We start from the raw sequence: 22094 nt of genomic DNA on the forward strand, positions 1-22094 counted from the left end.
CACGCTTCTTCAGAATATAATAGAAACATTCTTCCTTAAGATACAGTCAACATCACAACACATTATAATACACATCACAGTGACCAGCTGCACATCTGGACACAATTTGCCATCAAAATCTAAGACCCCTCTTCTAATTCATCCAATCAGTAAATCTCCATCTGAACTGATTATCAGTTAATGTAATTTTGTCAAAGCTGTATTTTTACAATAAAAAACAAGTCAACTGTTTGCACTTTAAATATGATCAATATCATCTCGTCAGGGTGACATTTTATTCCCCCATGTCTTCAGAGATGGAATTTTCTTCTGCTGCTGTCCATTTCATGGCGCTGAAACACAAATGGCAGTTTTTTTTAATTAAAAGCTTCTAAAACTATATGATTCTTAGCAAAACATATGACAAATTGAAACAACTATGCTTACAAAAAGCTCCCAAACTCACCTTATGAACCCATTCATACTCCCCAAACTTGGAGTCAAACGTCCCTTTCTGCAGAGAGCGCAGCTTCAGAGTGAACCGGGGCCCTAGTTCCTGAATACCCACTTTTTTCTCATTCTTGAAGATGTACCTACACAAGACGCCAAAAAAAAAAAAAAAAAAGTCAAATTATAAATAAAATTCATTCTAATAAGAAATGGCCTTGAGAAAACAAACATGCTTGCCACTTGCACATGAATATTTAGTACCTTGCTAACAGTCTACATGGAAATAGGCTAATTAGCTGTTAGCAGTATACCCATTATACCCATTACAGCAAAATACCCAAATACCCAATATAGCAAAATAGCAATACAAATTACTTTCATGGAAATATCAAAAGCACTTTGCATGCAGCATCTGTGTAATACAAAATGTGATGTATAAATATTTTCAGGTTAGCAAAGAACATATTTCATGTTGGAAAAATAATTTGTGTTATTTCATCTTTAGCAAAAAAAAAAAAAAAAAAAAATCCAATGGGTCATTTTGAACTGAATAGACTTTAAAGTTTAAGATGGCAAACATTCTAATAAAAAGACTACCTAGACATGAGTGCTAGCATTAGTGACACAAGCATGTTCTTCAATGTGACTATAACAAAAGAATTCAAGTAGTAAAGGGATTACCAAAAAAAGAAACAAAAAGCAAACAAACAAAAAAGAAACGACATGTGATATAAAAATTTAATATTCCTTAAAATCTACCACATCTATTAATTTGTACTTTTACTCTGAAAGAATTTTGCATGTTTGAACTTTCTGCTGCTTTCAGTCACTTTTTCCTCTTACTACTATGAAGTAAGAGTGATACTAAATCATGCAAGGTCAAGGCATCTTAATTCTTCCCTGTTAAATGAACAACCTTCAGAGGGAAACATTAATCCCCACTCATCCATACATCCACCCAGTTATTTATCAACAGCAGGAGGCTTCTATACCTGTGAAACCTGAAGAAGATGAAGTCTCGCTGGTTGTGGAAAGTGGCAACCTGTCGACCAACAAACTGTGGATCCTGAGGAAATAATGCAGCAAACATACGGCCGATGCTGTGGCCCAGTCTAGTGGTGAAGTTATTCAGAATGACCTCTGGGTAGTGTTCTGTCGGTTCCTTTCCTCTTCTCTGTATAGTAAAGAATGAGTCAAAACTGTGGTCGTGAATATAAAGTATAATGCTATAACAGTATAGCGTAACAAAGAAAATCTGAAAGTTAACCCTTTACTATTATCCATACTGTATAACAAAATCATGGACCAAAAAAAAAAAATTTTTTTTAAAATAAGACCAAGCATGGGGCACTTCAAAATGTACTACATGACTGTTTAAGAAAGTAGCCTTTAAAAATAGGAGAAAACCTTATTTCTAAATTGTTTTGATAAACTTATATTTGGGCGCATCTTTTTTGTTCTGTTTATAAATATTTTAGCAGTTTTATCTCATCAAGGAGAGTGCTAAATTGGAAAAATGTGGGGGGAAAAAAAGAAAAACACATGTAGTATGCATCATCACTTTGGCACAAATGATAGAAAGTGTTACAAACCTTCATCTCTTTTCGAAGTCGAACACTGCTGACTTTAAAATGTGCAGTTGGTCCATCAGGAAGATGACAGAGAACCATACCATCTTTGACAATTTCAGGTTAAGGAATACAGTCACAAGTGTGTTTTTCTTATGCACCACAGAGTAACTATGTAGACAAGCTAGCATATTTTCAGTGAAAGTTATAAACCAAAAGAGAAGAACCTGAAAATCCCCCAGATAAAGGATACTTGGCACTTTTCGGTCCTCATTGATGACCATGAGGTAGGAGAAGTCTCGTGATATACACTGAGGAATGATCCTCTTCAGCGCAAGGCCTCTTCTGTAGTACACGTGTGCATTCGGTATGATTGTCGCTAGCTGCTCACAAAACCGTACAGTTCTCTGAAATAAATAGGCAGAATGATATGTATTATTACAACATTATGTCTGTTTCCCAAACATGCAAGATTACATTCATTATAAAATAAATTTTTGCTTGCAGCCTGCACACGAGCATGTATTCTCCCTACATGGACCAGAATCTCAAACACCTAGCTGAATCCATGCCATTAAGAATTGAGGTTGTTCTGAGCAACGTGGGTCCTACCCAGTATTAGTACGGTATTCCTAAAGTGACCAGTGAGTGTATGTGTGAATATATGAATGTTTAATACAGTAATGGTAATAGCAATAATGAACTTACCCCTCTTGGTCTGTCTGAGGTGGTAATGAGAACTTTAGGGTTTATCAGTTTGTTGAAGTATGCTGAGAACTCATCTGTCCCTTCATCAAAAGCCACCTGTGGACATGAACATGTTCATTAAATTAACAATGTAAGGAAAAATACAATAGCAATTTTTACTCATATCCATCTCTGGAGACATCTTCATACCTCTTCATCCTCTGGGTCTACTGTTGTCTCATCGTATATTCTCTGATTTTCAATAGTCTTTGGAACTTCTTTCGGCGGTGCCTGCATGTTTGCACAGAACAAAAAACCAAAACAATGAACAAGGAATTTTTTATATTTATAAATGTAGCCAGTGGTTACATTTATATGCACATCAAATTCTATTTAAGGTCTATATAATCGGGTTGTAGCCATATTCCGAATACATGGTTATATGCATACAGGCATCAGAATACTCCTGTATACATGTTTGTTGTAAGTATGCCTGAGTTGCCATTCCTAAATACCTAGCCTACAGCTAAGCATCTGTTAGCACCCACAATTCCTTTAAGACTGAGCATGCGCATATATCTCCTTTCAGTGGATTTTCTGACGAAGGTGTTTACACGCAACAAATTTTTGATTAAAACAGGCATATTCTAGGGGTGGGAATCGGAATTTGGGGAATCAGAATATTGTCTTAATCTGAATCGGGCAATCGGATTGCGACGTTTCCATGACTCAATACTAATTAGAATATTGCCAATTTCTGAATAATATCAGAAAATTGATGTGGATGTACACGTAGCCAATTACTTTAAAAGGAAAATGTGCTTAGTGGAATTTACCTGCACAAGTGCTAGAAGATTAACATGAAAATTAACATTCACATACCTTGTCACCAAGTGCTTCTCTCTCCTTTTTTCTTTTCTTTCTCAACTGCAATTTTTGCTGAGGTGGAGGAAAATACATACATTAGTTGAATTCCTGAAAAATGCATCATTGCATTGACCTCACTGATAGTGGTCTGATACTCAACAACATGTTCATGTTAACTGATGGACATGAGCTTCCATTCTATGCAGTCTCAGTTTCAGAATCAACGATTTCAGCCGAGTCGCCAGGTCGTCCATATGTGCACATTTGAAAACTGGTACATCCTTAAATAGTCTAATGACTTATTTCTTTCGTATTTAAATCTTTTTGTGCATACCAGCCACGCACTTATTACCACTCTCAACATACAGCGCACTTGATCACTACCATATCATTGTAAGCTATTTGTCAGGAAATTGAATAAGAACTGACTCATTCTCACAGTGATTCTCTATTGGTATGACATAATGCATATAATGAAAAAGATTTTAGCACCTTGCTGAAATTACTTAATGAAATGGTGTGTTTTCCATTGCTTCATTAAGAAATAGTGTAGTGTTGTACAGTATTTATTTATTTATTTTTAGTTGCATCAGGTCTTGGCAGTCCACTTGTGACTGGATCGCCTGAGATGGATGTGTGAACAGGGAGAAGCGTGAACTAAGTTTGAACAGGGCCTTAACTTGACATGTGTATGTTGACTGGGATACCACAGGACCCCTTGCTGAGATACAGTGTAAAGACTATATTCAGAGCATTAAAGAAGGTTGTACACGTTCGGTATGTCATGCCCAGGCTTCGTGAGGCGCAGCTTAGCTACCATGGCTGCCTAGGCCGCATTCCTGCTGTTGACACTTGCCTCATATCAATGATGGTTTCATTGGACGAAATGCAATATTCTGATTTATGCTGCCTAAGCACCCAATGCACATGCATTGATGACATTCTGGTGAGGTCTTACAACACTGCCTCACAATCAGACAATTTGTTTGTTATTTTGCTGCTTCAACTGGCTTTCCTAAACGGACTGCAAGACAGTGGAAAGTCACCATCTACGTTGCAGCAGCACTGCAGAATGACTTCTGGATTGTTTCTGCCCAAAGTTATATTGACCACATTTGTTCTATAATCTACTGACCTTGCAGCATTCCATTACAAGGAATCCTACGTAAATTCTAAGGTTGGTCAGTTCCTCATGATATTCTCATGCCCGAAGGTGGTAAGAATCTTCTGGATAAACTATGCCACAATTCAACACGAGGTGCATATGTAACTTTGGTTCAGTGAACACCAGACAATCACCAGGTTTCTCAACCATTCAGAATCAGCACCAACCTAGTGGGAACTCCGTGAGAAGGTTCCAGGGAAAAATAGCCACTTTTTGGCCCATGTGCGTGCACAAGTGCACATGAAAGTGATCCAGGTGATTCTCACCATCCCTTGACAGTTATCTAGGGTTTACAGAACCACAGTTACATATGTAGTAAGAACTGTTTCATCATAAAAGTGTGCATTTCAAACTTATGTGAGGCAGTGCAAAAAAACCTGCCAGAAATTGCTATGACTGAATTCTAGAAAACAGACAAAACTGACCAAATATCTGGTTTTGACCTTAAAGAAAACAAATATATTTTGCCACAAACGATATGGAAAAGTGTTTATTTAGGTTACTTTCTAACCTTTCCATGTCTTTCTGCATACAATGATGATGTTAGGTAAGGAGTCAGTTTAACAAACACAGCAGTAAATGCGGTCAATCTGCCTAAAGATGTCTAAAATCTTGCTACCTAACTGTGCTTTTCTCACAGTTTGATCGAGTTTTTGGACAGTCACATGCCACAGTGAAACATGTGTAAGCCTAAACAATTCAGCTGGTGATCAGATAAGGGATGTCAAAGTTTCCACAATGTTCCTGCTCCATCAAATCAAGACAGAGATGATGCACAGATGACAGCAGACAAAGTAAAGTTTTTTCTTAAGTAGATTAAGTTACAAATATAGAAGTAGGCAGGGACTCATTCTTTTATTTACCTTTACAATCATGCAGTGTAGGGTCATAGATATCAGATAACCAAGTGGCTTAACCAAGCGACAGAACTGTTCAATTCCTAGTTCCTGTTTCACTGGTTTAGGAATTTTTTTTTAATATACATCAAACATGTTATACCAGTTTAGGTGTAACTCACACAGATTCTCAACCGCAAGTCTCTATAGGTTATGCATGGGATCACAAGGACTGGAACTAAGAACTACTTATAAGCAAAAAAAGATAGGATTTCTTTTAAGAGAGAAATAGCCCTGAATACCTGATCGACTAATCAGGTAAGTGAAAGGCATTCATGAGCTGAGAAAACACAGTATTTTGCATTGAATTTACAGAATTCAGAGAGCTCAATATTAAATGGTTCACTATTACATACTTCATTAAGGGAGTCTGAATCTGAGGGAAACTTATAGTGTTGATTCATCTGATATTTGTATCGGTTCCATTGTGAACAGAACTTTAAAATATAGCTGCAAGCAGCAATTAAGGGGGCCAAGCACCTTCTGTCCCCACCCCAATGGAGGAAGACAATTCAAAAGTTATGAGCAGTTTCACTAATTTGTGAATTACAGCACCCCCTAGAAGGGATTTAGACAAAACTTCTTGGAGTCCCTTAAGACAAAGTCATTGACTCACCTACAAAGGTTGGTCAAAATATGTTACTCCTTTGCTGAGATATGCCTTCATATGCCTTTTTCAGTGCGAGACTGAAAAACCTCACACAACAGTGTTCCAAGAAGGTTTGTCTATATTCACCTCTAGGTGTCGCTGTAATTATCATATTTGTAAAACAGCTCACTAAGAATTATATAAACACTTCCACTTGACAAATTCTCTTCAAGAATGAATTCTTCAAAGTTTGTGAGCTTTGACTGAAGCTCAAGCTAGCTTTTCTATTTTGAAAATTAGGCTTGTTGTGGTCAAAATGCTTCAATATCTCTTAAGAAAACTACTTAATCAGACTCAAGAGCAAAGCAATTAGAGAATTTCAAACATTTATGTATCAATTAATCTTGACAAATATTCATCTATATTCACCTAGAGTATCTAGGTATATTCACCTAGAGGTGAATATACACAAATCTTCTTGGATACCCTTAGTGTGAGGTTTTTCAGTTATCTACAGTTCAGTCTGAATGTGTCACACCGTTGCTGAGAAATTCCTTCACATCCTGTTTGGCGGACTCACTGTCAAATCCATTTGTGTGGTATGGACAAACCGTCCCATATATCAAAAATCAAATAAACAATTTTTTTTTTTTTTTTTTGGAATAGTCTCACAATGTTGTAATTCAAAGCTGGTGATGATTGGACAAAGTTTTCAGGAGAAGAAGAGGAAAAAAATCTGTTTTTGAAAAAAATCAGAATGGTGGAAAATCTAATATGGCAGAAATTAACACCATGGTGTCTGGGGAACTCAGCTTAACCCACACAATCAGAGGAAAGCGGAATTTCTGTGACATTCTGTTGTGGAGTTATTACTGTAAACATGATAATTTTGGCTCTAGAGGCTTGAGTGGTGTACACCAAAACTGCTGTGAAGGTAGCTAAGACTGTCCTCTACCATTGTGCCAAATTTCATTAAAAAAAAAAAAATAAGCTGCCACAGACTCCCATAGGAACTATAATTACAATAACAGCAACATAGAATCAGTAAATGGTGCTTGGCCCCCTAATAAGAAAACATGCAAGCATGGAGAACATGGTGCTAGCATTAAACAAATGATTAGATAATTATATAATCAAAATTTCTTTTGTGTTTGTTATGGTTTTTCGGTACAAATACCCAGAGCACATCGCATTTCTGCAGCTCTGTCCTCCCACATGGCGCTTTGGGTTCATTTGTGTGATTGACACAGAGCCATTCAGGCTCAAGCCGTGTTATTCCAGAGAGTACATACTGTTTAGCACTTAGCTAACACAACTTACTTTTCTTTTCTCTTGCTTGAGCTTCATAAACATAAGGTGTCTTCGCTGTTTATTTTTTATTTCCGACAAGCTGAATGTAGGAGGCAGTGAGGAGCCTGAAGCCTCTGAAGCCTCTGTGGGCTCCGACTCCGGGGCGCCATTTTCAGCCGATTTCTCGCCACTTTTCTTTTGCTTCCTTTGTTTTTTAGCTTTACCCTTAGCACTGGGCAAATCTTCGGACACTGGTACCTCAACGAAATCCATGTTATAGCTGTTATGAAGAGTTTTCTACGAACGCACGTGTGTTTACTGAAAGCTTTGCGTGTTTCCGGGTTAACCGGAAGTGTTCGATGTGTTTTTGCTAGTTTGTATTTCAGCTCGCGCCGCCTAGCTAACGCTCAGGTATAGGCAGAGATGTAGCTTTCATAAGGGTGACTGTACTGTTTTCTACAAATGATTTATTTTGTAGTATTTTCTATTGTTTTAGAATAAAAATGAAGACATTAACCCTATGGAACACACCAACGAATTTAGCATTTGCAAAAACAGTTGAATTCAAATGAATTCACTACTTTTAAAAAATACTAGTTAAAAAAAATCAATAAAAATCACTTCCACTTGACAAATTCTCATCAAGAATGAATTCTTCAAAGTTTCTGACCTTTCTGTTTTGAAAATTGGGCTTGTTGTGGTCAAAATACTTTGATATCTCTTAAACTAACTAAATCAGACTCAAGAGTGAGGCAATTTCAAAGAATTTCAAATTCTTTATTTATCAATTTAGACAAGTAATTAGGACACTGGGAAATAAATTATGAGCTGGAAAAGATGTTGAACCAGTTTGACCAGCATGGCCTGTTTTGGAAGCTGGTAGCTGCACAGGCAAAGCTGGTTTTGCACAATTAATAATATGCACTACAATCAGCTCTGTCCATGATTGTGGCACTGTAGATGCAAGGAAGGATCTCAATCGATCAATTGATCATTAATAACTGGGACTGTGTACTGTGTACTGCATATGGGTGGCTCCAACATCTCCAGCACAATGCACATGTATTTTCTGCATCAAAATTCTAACAAAAAACTGCTTTAAAAAACTCTTTAAAAGCTAGTGCACATTCCTGTAGATAACAGAAGACTTCACGCTTCTAACAATGTTTATACCAGGCCACAGCTGAACGGAAAGCTTTGTACACGGCTGAATTTTGTGTACAGATGAGGCCACCTCCTCGCCATGCCTGTCTGCTCTCTCTGTTCAAGTCCCCTAGACAAGTCCACTGGGTTTGGTATTCCCAAGAGACACACCACTTGGAATGGTCTTCATAGGAGCTGAAAGTCACCAGCTCAGATAGACTGACCCTCCTGATGTTCATTACATGGTAAGGAAGTGAGCAGTTGGAGGGAAGCTGGTGCGCTTGTCGCTGCCATGTTTCCACTAGCAAGTCTGTCTTCAGTGTCTGTGCTATCCAGCCAGCATAAATGTCTGGTACAGAAAGTGAACACCCAGGAGGCAATGATCAAAGATCAGGTGACAACAGCTTGAGAAGTTACAATATGGACATTTTGAGACAGAATGGTGAAATGAGCAATACTAGGATGTATGTATTTATTGCAAAAACCTGACTTTTGAATCTATGTATCTAATGGCAATATCAGAATTACTACACGTGCACAGGGTGCGGAATACATGGTAAACTGCAGATCCTAAAACTTGACACTGCCCCTTACACAAGCAAAGTCAATAGTTACAGAGCAGTTGAACTTTGGCATAATCAAAAACAGATGGTTGTGTGACTGCCAAGTGATCACTATGTATCAAAAAAATACATCTAATAAATATACAGCATGTTTGTCAGTAAAAATAAGGAGAAATAAGTGTACAGTATAATCATTAGACAATGACATAATTATCTTAACACAAAAATTCTCTTACCATCAACATAGCTGTGTGATTTGGCAAAACTGAGGAAAGTCTCTCCCTTGACTGATATCAGCTTTTCAAGCCTTCTCCTGGGAACCACAGTCACAGTTTTGCCAGCACAGATCTGTGCCATTTCTGCCATATCTGTGTAGTAGGCTGATGGCATTGAGCAGTTGTATACATATGGATTAATATATGCTAGTTGCTGTGCTGGTAAAAAAAAAAAAAAAAAAGAAGAAGAAGAAGATATTTTATCATCATTCAAAATCAGTGGCACAAATTATATGTATGTAGCAGTAAATATACAGCATTTTATTTATACTGTTAACTAGAAAATTACAGAATATATGATATAAATGTGTCAGTGGTTTGTGTGCAGCCATAGTCTCATGGTAATATAAGAAGTAGTTCTATTAATGGCTTAATTCATTACTTGATATGTTTGCTTACATATTTTTTGGAACTGTTTGTAACTGTAGGTCGTACACTGAACACTCTGGCCGTAGAGTTTTCCAGTGGATGGATAGCCAAAACCCATTTCAGGGAAAGGTGGAAAGTGAGGAATGCTGTGTATTAACCAGAATCCTTGAAACTGGTCAAAAAGCAGTGCCCCTGGACAACACACACATCACACAGTAGTCACTCAGGGCATCACTCAGTGTGAAAATGACTTGCTAATTATATGACTTGATAGCCATTCTGATGATAATCCATGGTCAATGGCAATATGAAAGGAAGAAAAGCATCACATTTGTTAATAGCTGGCTATTCTATGTAGATAAACTTTGATATTTGTTGGGGGGTTGGGGGTTAATCCCAGTAACAGCACTTATCAGTTGTGCTCTTTGTACTAGACCTCCCCTCTGTCAAAGCAGCAAAGCACTGGACAATCATTTTTTAAAAACCAAATAAATAAAAGTGATCACTCCCACATGAGAAGTTGAACTACACTGGTACTGTACATGTCAAATAAACAATATGAGATTTCTGGTATTTGAAACATCTAACTTTGACCTATGCAGAAGTGTAAAATAAAGGTATAAAAGTGCAATAGTACCTTTTGTGTGTCCATAATTAGTCTCGTACTTCAGCACCGGAGGAGCATCATTGTAGAGCATGTATGCCGAGCTGTTTGACTATTAAAACAATTCATCATTAGTATAATACATATGACAAGATCAGATACAGTTAATGCCATACAGAATATCTGTGATATCACAAAATCTGCATGTAATTAATACACTGACCATTTTAAAAACGACCATTGCTGTCCATGTTAGTTGTTTTGTAAGAAGCATAGATTTCTATACAAATAAGGCATATCATATCATAATAACCTTTAGTTTAAAAGTAACTATTTCTTACCTATTGTTAATTTGTACTAAATGTACAAAATAATTTTAAAAATGTATTTTTCAAACAAGAATCTGTCTCAGTTTCTATAATTAACATGAACATTTATATATATATATATATATATACAAATTATACTTGTATTACGGAATTTATATTCAGATTGTTCTGACCTAAGAATAGCAAGGTGAAATAAAAGTGTTTAAAATGATTAGCCCTTGAAACAAAAAGTGGATTTTAATTACCAGTTACATTCTCTCAGTTTCTTGTTTGTACTTCACGATGTGCACATATTTGGCAAACATGTAACAGGGTTTTTGTGTCTATGCAAATAAATGGAAATACAAAAAAAAAACAGCACAGAGGAACGGTTATTATAGTATACATACAGTATATAGTTATTATACATTTATGTCATACCTTGTATATTTGGTACAGCTGGCTGAGTGTCCTGCCTAATGCCCCTTCACTGGTATTCACCGCATGTTTACTCATCTGCCAGTTGGGTAATGAGGGATCCAAATACATGTAGTCAACTCCACTTCCCACATTACCTTGTTTATATCTTGGTAATTTGTACATGATGAACCTTGAATTATGAAAAGAATAACGAGAGAATGCCACAGCTCAGCCAGGAACAAAGGCGTATAGGAAATGTTTATACAGGAAACAAGTTTAAAGGTTTAAACTCCATTTACCAGTCAACAGGCTGCCCATCTTCATTTAAGCAGGAGATTTCACCCTCACACAGTGAGCCTAAGAAGAAGAATACCAGGAAGAAAATCAGACAAAACGACCGCAACAAAAGCATTTTTCCTCCGTGACACAAAGTTAACTAGTTCCTACTGATGTGAAATCAAGAATACACTTGTTGTCGTATGTCTTCCTAGTCATTTAGCAATAGTGAAAGTATATATGCAGCTGTATGGGGTTGAAAGAGGAAGCTGGGGAATTTTGTCTCATGACTCTCAACATGGCAGCTACGAATCATATGCACTCTAGATATCGTCATACTGTATAAAAACATTTGAAGAGTGTAAAGCATTAACTATTAATATTAGTATACATTTACACTACTACACTATTGATATAACAACTAAATCTAGACCAGGTATTTCATTGTGAATTTTTTTAATTGTACAAGTGACAGTGAAAAGGAACAGAATTATGGAAGTTATGATTAGGGGTTTTCAAATTAGGGATTTGAAGATATACTCTTATGATGGTATGATGTTTATAAGGACAGTTCTGGGTGCACTAAAACCTTTGGAATACACTAAACTTTATAGCATGGTACTATAAACAACGGGGAGCAACCTGCTAACACAAGTATAATATCCACACAATTATATATTATGATATACTACAACCGTCATACAGGGCTGTATGAATATTATATTGTAGATTTTGCATGCCATTCCATTTTGATTGTAATTGTGAGTGTAAATTTACACATGTTCAGAGCAAAGGTTTGCATCCCAACATAGTTTTTGAATTGTATAGTCAAAAGCTCCCGAGTGGCACAACAGAAAAGCCTTCACCCTATCAAGATCATGAGTCTGAATCCCGATGATGCCACAGCTATCCGTGGCTGGGAGTCAGAAGAGTAAATCTGGCCACTCTCTCTGGGTGGGAGGGATGACATACTTTCTCCCCTGTCAATCACAGCAACACTAGCCAATCTAGGTGTCTGTGAGCTCATGTATGAGGAAGAGGACAGATAGTACTTTCGTTTGAGTGTGTCAAGCTGCCCTGTGATGAACAGCAGCTCGAAAAGATGGGGCTGGCTGGCTTCACTTGTCTCAGAGGAAGCATGTGTTAGCATTCAGTCTCTTTGGTTGGTAGCTATTCTGTGAGAGGGGAGAGTTAGGTTGTGGCTGGGAATTGGCGTGACAAAATTCTGTAGCTGGGCATTCAGTTTATTAGAGAGTATTTATTTATCACATTCCACTGTTAATATCTTAACATACACTGTTTGGCCATTTATGCTATAAATGAAATGTCTTTCTCTTCTTTCTTTTTTTCCTAAGGGTAAAATTTTGCATTTGAGTTTTATAACAGTTCAACCCCCACCATTGACATGAACATTTGAACCCATTGCGAAATGCATAAATACACAAATGATACCACCCCCTAAATATAATCTTCTGTCCTCAGTAAATCCTGTTCCTGCTGAAGAATAGAGGGTAAAGGCACACACATTCGGTGCACCTATCCGAGAAATATGACTACCTCAAACCAGGTGAACAGTTTATTTTTATATTTGATTTCTATCAAAATATAAAGAATTCAAACTTGTGTAACCAGATATTGTAAATGTAATGTCATTTTCCTTGCTGAATGTTTCAAATTGATATATGTTATTTTGTAGAATGTTGAGTTTGTGAGGACAGGTTATGGGAAGAATGAAGTTAAAGTTTTGTATATCCGAAGAGAGAGGAATCAACACTACATAATGGAGCTGAAAGCAGATGTGCAGCTTACGCTAAACTCTCGGAAAGATTACCTCACTGGAGACAACTCGGACATCATCCCAACCGACACCATCAAAAACACTGTCCATGCCCTGGCCAAGCTAAAAGGAGTAGGTGTAATATTTTGACATTTGTGATTACTACAGTAATAAAGTTATGGATTATAGGTGTTCATTTGATATTACTTTCCAAAGAAAGACACTAGAAAATTTGTACTTAACCTCTATCATGGTTGATGTTACACTCAGCAAATAACAGACATGGTTTTAGCAATGAATGAAAGTTTGGTTACATTGGATCCATTTAAATGGTCTCTCAATTTAAAAAATGAAGGAGCCCTATGTTCTGTAGTTGTATCTATACTGTTCTCATATTCTGCCTGTAATTAATAGCCAGGTATGCCATGATATTTAATAACAAATTTATTTCTAATATCACAATAACCGGCTTTATCATATTATTAGTTACTGTATGCTTACCTGTACATGTTCTCCATAAATGAACTTCAGCATCTCATTCAGGATTTAGCTTCATAGTTCACCATTTTTTTAGTTAAGAATATGTTAGCTGAGAGAATTTTCATGGTGATGGATAGTAAGTGGATGTTATTTTGAAGGGTACACAAAAACAGTATTGTGTGTTGGTGTATTGTATTACCGATTACTTATTAGGCAAACATTCTGGGTTTGTCTGCAGGTTAAAACCATTGAGGGCTTTGCCTTGGACATCTGCAACCACTTCCTGACATCATTCAAACATGTAACACGAGCAAAGGTCAACATCGAGGAAGCACCATGGAAGAGACTTGAAAAGGTGTTGTTAACTCAGAAATGATCACAAATAGTGATGTCTCTCTCCCATATCCTTACATTTTATGATGCTAATAAGTACTAAGTAAAATTATTATTTTGCAGAATGCGGTTGAACATACCCATGCATTCATGTTCTCTCCAGAGTCTTGGCGCTTCTGTGAGGTTGAACAATACCGAAATGGTGAGTGGAACAACAAATGTTTAATATTTATAGTTAAGAGACTATGTTTGAAACGCCCCTTGTTTTATGAGAAAAAAATATATTTCTGTTTTTATAGTTTTTGTGATGTTTTCCTATCAAAATCCCATTACAGCATGGCCTAAATATTATAACAACTGAGTCAGCACTAATTTTATTAGCAAGCCCAGAAGTTTGCAACCGTTCTGACATGCTCTAGACAATTTATTTGCCTAAAATCCTTCTTACAGTCCAGTGACTAGTCACTAGCCCTCTTGTTCCTCATTGGAGAAGCGTAAGGATGCTGTTCCAACAGCCGCTTCCGAGAAATTCTTAATAACGACCTAGGTGAACTTCCATCTTCAATTCCAGTTTCACCAATGCCAGAAAATGGGTCTGGGTCAGCCTCTGAGAGCTTACAGGTGCCACTGAAAGCCTAAATCAGGGTTCCTCAAATGGTTTGCAGTCTTGCACCCCTTTAACTGTGAAATAAGTTTCATCAACCCCCTCAGTACACATTTATTTTATGTACATAATCCAACTATTCAAACATTAGGCACAGAGTAAGAGCTTTAAAGGCTCTGTGGCACACATTCTAGCTAATATGACAGATAATGAACAGGTTGGGTTGGGCTATATACCTGCCATTAATGTCTGTCACATCATCTCATTAGACAAAACAACAGGTCCGGATGTGCAGAGCCCAAGCACTGAATGCAGACAAACTGATGATCTCCTACTGAGACCGCAATATTGCATTGAGTGTGGCATGCAATGGAAAATACATTAGCTGTTTCATTGCTAGCAATTGGTCAAATCTGCAAGAGTTTACTCTTCTGTGGGAGAGTTGATAAAAAAATGTGTTATTAATTGCAAATACTGAAAGGTTGGAAGGTCTCTGCATATTGTGGTTGGAAGGTATTGTGGTTATCTAGGGTACACAGAACAACAGCTATTCATATTGCCGCCTTTAGTTGCTAGATAACGATGCTACTTGTTAAAAGAAATTAATTATGCACACAAAACTCTCAGGACTGCAGGAGACAAAGAGACTTATTTTAGTTGATTTTAGTTGCTGTGCATCAGGAGTGTCCAATCTTATCCAGAAAGGGCTAGTGCGGGGGCAGATAAGATTGTTGTGCATCTTCTCAGAGAATGCAGTGATCCACAGTGGAATCAAAGGCATGAAGGTTCTGAAGACCACGCAGTCGGGTTTCGAAGGCTTCCTGAAAGACCGCTTCACCACTCTGCAGGAAACCAAGGACAGAGTCTTCTGTACCTCAGTCTACGCTAGGTGGCGCTACAACCAGTACCAGGAAGTAAACTTTGACATGGCATGGTAAATATATATTTAAAAAAGGCTAGTTCATTGAGGATAAAGTAAAATACTATAAAGTGCATGAGATGGCTGTAATGTATGCTGCTTTTGTAGGAAAACTGTAAAGGACAGCATCATTGAGAAGTTTGCTGGCCCCTATGATCATGGGGAGTATTCACCATCTGTTCAGAAGACACTCTATGATACACAGCTTCTTGCTCTTCATAGAGTTCCAGAGGCAAGTCAGACTGATTGATTTGATTTGATTTGATGGTCAGTTTAATAATCTGGTTTAAAAAAACAGACTCAGCATTATGTACCTTTATGTCAAGCTATTTCATCTTGTCTCATAGATTGAGGAGATTGAAATCATCATGCCAAACCAGCACTACATTACTATCGACATGACTAAACTGGGTCTCTTCAATAAGGATGAGGTTGGTTTCTATAAAGCATGTTTAAGTTACTAATAAATTCTATTTTATTTATTGGCCCTGAGGAAAAAAAATGTTACCTGTGTCATTTCTCTTCTAATACCTGGTTACACCTTCCCTAACCTTGAGAATGCCAAATTACCACAACTAATGGTAGAGTTATTTTAAAGAAAATAACACAACAGTAAGGCAACTACAAATTCTCACACATTTATTGAGCAAGTTAGTCAAGTAATAAGGAAGCTGGTATAAATTGGTGGACCAGTTTGACCATCTTGGCCTGTTTTGGCAGCTGGTAGCTGCTCAGAGCAAACCTCTCTAATAGGCCAAATGCAAAGTCAACAATCAACTCCAGACCTTTTATCTCCTTAATTTGTCATGAGATAATGAGGAAACAGGTCAGGCCTGGCTATGAAACTACTTATCAGTCAATCGTCCAGTTACTTTTGAGCCTGTAAAAATGGATGGACTCTGTTAAAAAAATGGCTGTCATTCCTAAACAGCTAATGCAATATTTTTATTAAACCCCTTGAATTAAGGCTGTAAGTCTACACTTTAATCATATCTTCATTTCAAATCCATTGTAGTTGTGTACAGAGGCAACATTATGAAAATTGTGTCACTGTGCAAAAATGCAAATGGACCCGACTGCATATGAGCGATTTTATTTGCTTGTTTGTTTGTTTAGATGTAGGCAACGGCATTACTCTTGCAGTGTAATTTAATCAAAATGCTTTTATGGAAACCTCTTTTCAACATTTGTTTATTAGCATGAATATTGATTCATGTGAGTCGTTTATGTAGTGTGTATTACGGGAAGTGATCAGTTATCAGGTTAAGTGAAAATAAATCGTCTTAATGAAACAGACATAGCAGGCATAATAACAACTGTAATGTGTTGGTTTAACAATGATGTAAATAGATTTATTTATTTATAAAATACAATGCCAAGTAATGCTATTTTGTTAATTAAAAGGTAGAGTAACATTTCATGAAACATCAACCAATGTTAGGGAAAAAAAAGAACAAACACCTGTCACAATATCACAAATTTTATTATGTCCCTTTTATTTAAAAAAAAATGGCGATGAGCTGTTTGCAATCTGAAAGACTCACTTTTATCAGTGAGCTGATCCAAATGATCCGACTCACAGAAAAGATCACAAGGATACGACAGTGTCCTCCCTGGAAGTCCTGCGACTTGGATTAACAATTTGCTAGTCATTAGGACAGAATCATGGCTTCCCAGGTTTAAGTTTCCATGAAAGTGTTATAATACTTTTAATATAAGGCTTCACTTTTCTCTCTTTCAGGTCCTTCTACCACTTGATAATCCAGCAGGCAACATTACAGGAACTGTACGCAGGAAACCACAAGCCAAACTCTGAAACTGTTCAGAAAAAAATGGGAGATCCACAAACAAAGGCGTCTTAACAGACTTTAATAAACCGCAATAAAAACAAGTCAACAAAAAATTAACCCCATGTATTCAAATATCACAAGTGGAGTTAATAACATAAATAAAAACTAAAAATATGAGTTAATTTTAAAAAGACCTGAATTGGTCAGTGTGGCTCTGAATGCAATGGCTGCAACAAATACTACTCACATTTAATAAATAAGAGGTTTAATAAATAAATCGAATGGGAACATGTATACATATACATCATTACACAATGTTGTGCATGGCTAGGTGTGATTTAGAACAGATTTAACACGTGTATTTTTATCAAAATATCTGGATCACTAAATGAAAGTGTGTCAAATTAGATATAAACTTATAAACACAGCACAATTAATTCCCAAAATGAGCAAAATATAGTGATACAAGAAATAATTTGGGCATCCAATCAATCATGGAACTTGCATACAAAGTTTGTAATGATTAGTTATTAGGGTTATCACTGGAATGGTAACTAGGATGATGGTTGAGTCAGTGCTTTTTTTCATTTAAGCACAATTTATTGCAAACATCTGACATTCAGTGAATCCTCTATTGCAACACAGAATTTTTGAACCGATACTGTTAAAAAGACACTTTGTAAAAATGAACGTAACTTTTTAAGCACTGGTGTCAGAAACACCAGTGTCCAGTCAGTCATCAAGATGAGTCAAAGTACTTTTTACAAATTAGTCGTTCAAAAAGAATTGTGATCCTCATGTCAAAATTAATCAGTAAGTAATATGTGTAATTGTCTTATAACGTAATTAACCCAGTTAAACACAAAAGGAGCCTGGTTTTAAACAGACACCAGGCTCTAGCTACCTGTTACACTGCTTAAACGTCCTTAGTTAAGTATATTTTAAATAAATCTTTAATAAAAAACACATACAGCTGCAGCATGGTTAGTTTTCACAGCCAAACACGATCATGTTTGCTGTAACTTATTTATAACCATTAAAGACTTAAATACCTTTAAGAAGAGAAAGCAAGCACCAACAAAATAATTGAGCCGCCATTCCTTTAGTCACTTTTTATATACAGACCAATAATGCAATAAGCTCATTTTCCATAAAACCTCTGAAAATTCATGTTACACCTAGCAACACCTTACACAATAGTGTTTATCGTCTTAGTGCCAAATACTTTCACACAATATTTTACATTAAAATTTTTTTAAAAAACTGCAAACAAAACTGAATATTTTGATGTATTTACATGTTTGCAAAGGGTATGTTTTTTTTTTTAAAACAAATCTCAGTCATATCACCAGTCCAAACCCCCTACCCCGCCCACACCCCCCCAAACACACACACACACACACACCTAAAAGAGACAGAGTTGTACCTGTACAACAAATTTAGAATGAGAAAGAAATTCACATTAAAGTTTTTTTTTTTGTGTGTGTGTGTATTTGCCCACAAGGATGCATAAAACGCACATGAGGACATGGCCTTGTCTTCAGTCTGCAGTTACCCTGCTGTTCCATGGCGTGATTGTCTTCCAAGGCTTGGCCTGTCCGGAGTGCTATGAGGCATTGCTTTTTAAGTGCTGGGTCTGAAGCGGCTTCACGTGGTACTCATAAATCTTCAGAGCTGGGCCCAGTTTTATTGAGAGTCCAGTCAGAACGTCGTTACGAGTCATTAACAATAGAGACTTGCCATCGATTTCCTGCAGGAAGAAAAGGTTCAAGTCATATGAAACAAAACTACTAAAGAGAAATGACCTTGTTTTCACTCATCTCCCATTCCACCATGCAGTAGTGACACAGATTCATACATTTGTCAATATCAAATTTCCATATCGCGATCACTGTGGAACCTTTTTATCATGGTTTATAATATGATCACAGGAATAAACAGCAAGCTGACAAACTGCTATCTAGTAAGGTAGCAAATTACTTACACTGACCAACAGGTAGAGTTATACTAGAGAGCAAATTCAAACAAATCATTCCTATAGTTATATCACAGTGCTGCTGAATTCTCAATTCTGGTCATAAGATGGAAATTGATTTTCTGTAACAGCAGAACTTCCAGTAGTGTCAGCTCCAAGACGGTGTCATGTTTATAATAATGCACTCGTTCTAATATTTTATTGTTTCTACAGTTGTAGTACGCTAGACGTTGTTGTTCTTTCAGCTGCGCCGGTTTAGTGTCACCACAGCAGATCACCTTCTATTGCCTGCATACTGATTTGGCACAGGTTTTATCCCGGATGACCTTCCTGATGCAACCCTCCCCATTCCTCCGTGCACTAGCCTGTGCACCCCAGTGGGTGGGGTTGGCGCTCACTAGACATAAATCGATTAAAATCTTCAAAGAAAAATTTTGATATGGTGAAACCTTCTGTGAGTAAAGGTGAATTTAGCATTTACGGAAGGAGTCTCCATGGTCAGCGCTTCTAACAGTCAAGAGGTAAAGCTGTAACTTAAAGCTTTAAACGTGGGAACATTTTCAGGACACTTTCTCAGCAAACATGAAAAGTCTTATTAATGACAAAGGAGAAAAAGAGAGAGAGACTGGCGAAGGAACAACAGGAACTATCTTGTTTCGCAGATGTTCTGCAACATGAACTGTAAATATAATCATAAAATGTACGACGTGTCATTCATTAATAAATAAAAAAAAATGTTAGCACTGGCAAACTAAGAGGAATACAATTTTCCTATATCTACATCATATTTTTTTCCTTAATGGGCTCTTTAAGTGTTTATAAAACAGTAAGGAAACTATCTGTGATACATACTTCACTTATACACTCCTTAAGTGCACAAAAGGTCTGTCTGCCATACACACTTAGAAAAAGGGTTTCTTTGGATGGTTAACAATTCTGGCTTTTCTACCTTTTCTGAAAGACAGACCCTCTGTTGTATGGTTTATAAGCTCTCCTATGAGTACAAACTGAAGAACACTGATGAAACCAGTATAAAGGTGTAGTAATCAAACATTTCTAGCTAGATTTTAACTACGAATTTGGTCTAAATACATCTTATGTCAGGAGCCACCCAAATATGTACTCATATATTAACATAAAAAATGTCTAAAAACAAAACCAACATAATCATTTATTCTACCTGATCCTGGAAAGCATTGGCTTGCTCCTCAAATCCAGTAGCTTTAAAATAATTGACAACGTCGGCTACAGCCCAGTGGGCAGGGTCGGGAAGCTGCCCGTTCTCCACCGTACTGTGACAAAGAGAGAAAAAACATTTCGATCAAATCTCTTTAATCCCTGTGTAAATTATTAATATTATTACAACTAGGTCACCATGTACAAGCTCATTCATTCAAACCTTATGAACCAACACCAGGGATAGCTTTATAAATAAATTTATCCATTACTTACAGCAACTTTTATGAAAATGAATTAAACACTGTAGATCTGTAGTCTATTAGAACTGAACTGGAATACAAAAACCATCAATGAAACGGCGCTTTCAAAAATAATCCTGCCTTTGGTAATACCACTTTCTCTGAAGCGCTTAAATCATTTCCAGTAAGAAAGTAGAGGGATCAAGGCTCTGATGTGCAGGGGCACAGCATTATTAAATGGCTTCTCTTGGGATTCCTCCAGGTGGCGAATGGTGCAGTTTGGCACTGAAAACTCATGGTACTGAAGAACTTCTGAATAGGGATGTATCGATACTGACGCTGGCATTGGATTTCGGTCTGATGCCATGCTTATTTACTTGTACCAAAAAATAAATGCTCCGATACCTACACTGATGTGACAATATGTGACGCTAACCTAGTGTATGTTGTCACACTAATGAACAGGCGAAATGGACGTACTAACACGATTAATGATAGCAATCAAAGCAAAGCAGACTGCAAACTCTGATCTGCTTAAGTATTGCATCTTCCTACAATACAAGTAACCTGAACCTATATCTATAAATAAATCTAAAACTCAAGTAAAGCATGGGTTCATTGCTAGCCGCAAACAGCAGCAACCAACACTTCAGCAAATGCTGGCTAGGCAAGAAAATGTCTACAGGTGAGTGAAAACAGCTCTTATCCAGTATATCGTTCATGACGATCAGCCACTAGTAGTCACTGACCACGAGGGATTCTGATGTAATGAATATAATGAATTGTTGCTTTTTTTTTTTTTTTTTTTTAAAGTGAAACAATCTACAGGGTAACAAATGTTGATAGCTAATGCATTTCATTTAAAAGCAACTAGCAAACGTTTCAAAGAACAAGCCTAGTAGCTTAAGTGCAAGTACACGCACAAGATTCATGGCCACTATGTAAAATGGGGAAATGTAAACAGCTAAGTAAAATGTTCTGTGACATTCCTGATTAATTAATTGAAAAAAAAAAATACTCAATTTAGTATCAGTATAAACACTGCTATTGACTAGTACCAAAAAAACACATATACCAGTACTCAGTTTGGAAAAAATGGCATAGACGCATCCTTCTGAAAGGCCTAGCTTTTGCAGCATCGGGCTAACTGCAGTTGTTATTCAGGAAGTAGAGATTACTACATACTGGGTGAGAATTGCTGTAAAACATTTAACGAATAGATCTCTAACATTTATTGGGTTCAAAATTTTAATGATTCCCACACATGATCACGACACTCCACTTCCAGGATCTACGGTGGCCTGTAGAGTAGAACATCTATCCAAACACAAACAAGCTTCCAGACTGGA

General features: G+C 36.9%; 4 protein-coding genes across 5 annotated transcripts in view; 1 reads left to right on the top strand and 3 right to left on the bottom strand.

Moving 5' to 3' along the window:
• Nucleotides 1-7861, bottom strand: rpf1 (ribosome production factor 1 homolog). The gene is made up of 9 exons (XM_034308699.2): nucleotides 7522-7861; nucleotides 3567-3623; nucleotides 2895-2975; nucleotides 2706-2801; nucleotides 2251-2404; nucleotides 2022-2104; nucleotides 1422-1603; nucleotides 446-572; nucleotides 1-332 (listed from the first exon to the last, which is right to left on the bottom strand). The coding sequence occupies exons 1-9, from the start codon at nucleotides 7762-7764 to the stop codon at nucleotides 291-293; spliced, it is 1065 nt and encodes a 354-aa protein (XP_034164590.2). The 5' UTR covers nucleotides 7765-7861; the 3' UTR covers nucleotides 1-290.
• On the top strand, nucleotides 5735-17545 carry uox (urate oxidase). The gene is made up of 9 exons (XM_026918120.3): nucleotides 5735-5870; nucleotides 12932-13016; nucleotides 13146-13358; nucleotides 13945-14061; nucleotides 14163-14241; nucleotides 15391-15577; nucleotides 15671-15794; nucleotides 15910-15993; nucleotides 17304-17545. Exons 2-9 carry the CDS (start codon nucleotides 12999-13001, stop codon nucleotides 17376-17378), a joined length of 897 nt encoding a protein of 298 aa, XP_026773921.1. The 5' UTR covers nucleotides 5735-5870; nucleotides 12932-12998; the 3' UTR covers nucleotides 17379-17545.
• On the bottom strand, nucleotides 8226-11725 carry dnase2b (deoxyribonuclease II beta). Of its 2 annotated transcripts, none has more exons than XM_053238156.1 (6): nucleotides 11195-11239; nucleotides 11020-11097; nucleotides 10479-10557; nucleotides 9872-10033; nucleotides 9434-9631; nucleotides 8226-8983 (listed from the first exon to the last, which is right to left on the bottom strand). In XM_053238156.1, the coding sequence occupies exons 3-6, from the start codon at nucleotides 10537-10539 to the stop codon at nucleotides 8649-8651; spliced, it is 756 nt and encodes a 251-aa protein (XP_053094131.1). In that variant the 5' UTR covers nucleotides 10540-10557; nucleotides 11020-11097; nucleotides 11195-11239; the 3' UTR covers nucleotides 8226-8648. The 2 variants fall into 2 exon arrangements, with proteins under 2 accessions (XP_053094131.1, XP_034164591.2); XM_034308700.2 differs by lacking the exon at nucleotides 11020-11097 and adding an exon at nucleotides 11473-11725 and having other exon boundaries at nucleotides 8232-8983; nucleotides 11195-11363.
• Nucleotides 17416-22094, bottom strand: part of samd13 (sterile alpha motif domain containing 13) — an 11865-nt gene continuing 7186 nt past the window's right edge. Inside the window, exons 4-5 of the mRNA XM_026918132.3 lie at nucleotides 20508-20619; nucleotides 17416-19102 (exon numbers count right to left, since the gene is read on the bottom strand). Of these exons, the coding sequence (XP_026773933.1) occupies nucleotides 18959-19102; nucleotides 20508-20619 (256 nt within the window). The 3' untranslated portion in view covers nucleotides 17416-18958. The remainder of the gene's footprint in view (nucleotides 19103-20507; nucleotides 20620-22094) is intronic.

The sequence above is a fragment of the Pangasianodon hypophthalmus genome, chromosome 11 (assembly GCF_027358585.1).
Source record: "Pangasianodon hypophthalmus isolate fPanHyp1 chromosome 11, fPanHyp1.pri, whole genome shotgun sequence".
Classification (NCBI taxonomy): Eukaryota; Metazoa; Chordata; class Actinopteri; order Siluriformes; family Pangasiidae; genus Pangasianodon; species Pangasianodon hypophthalmus.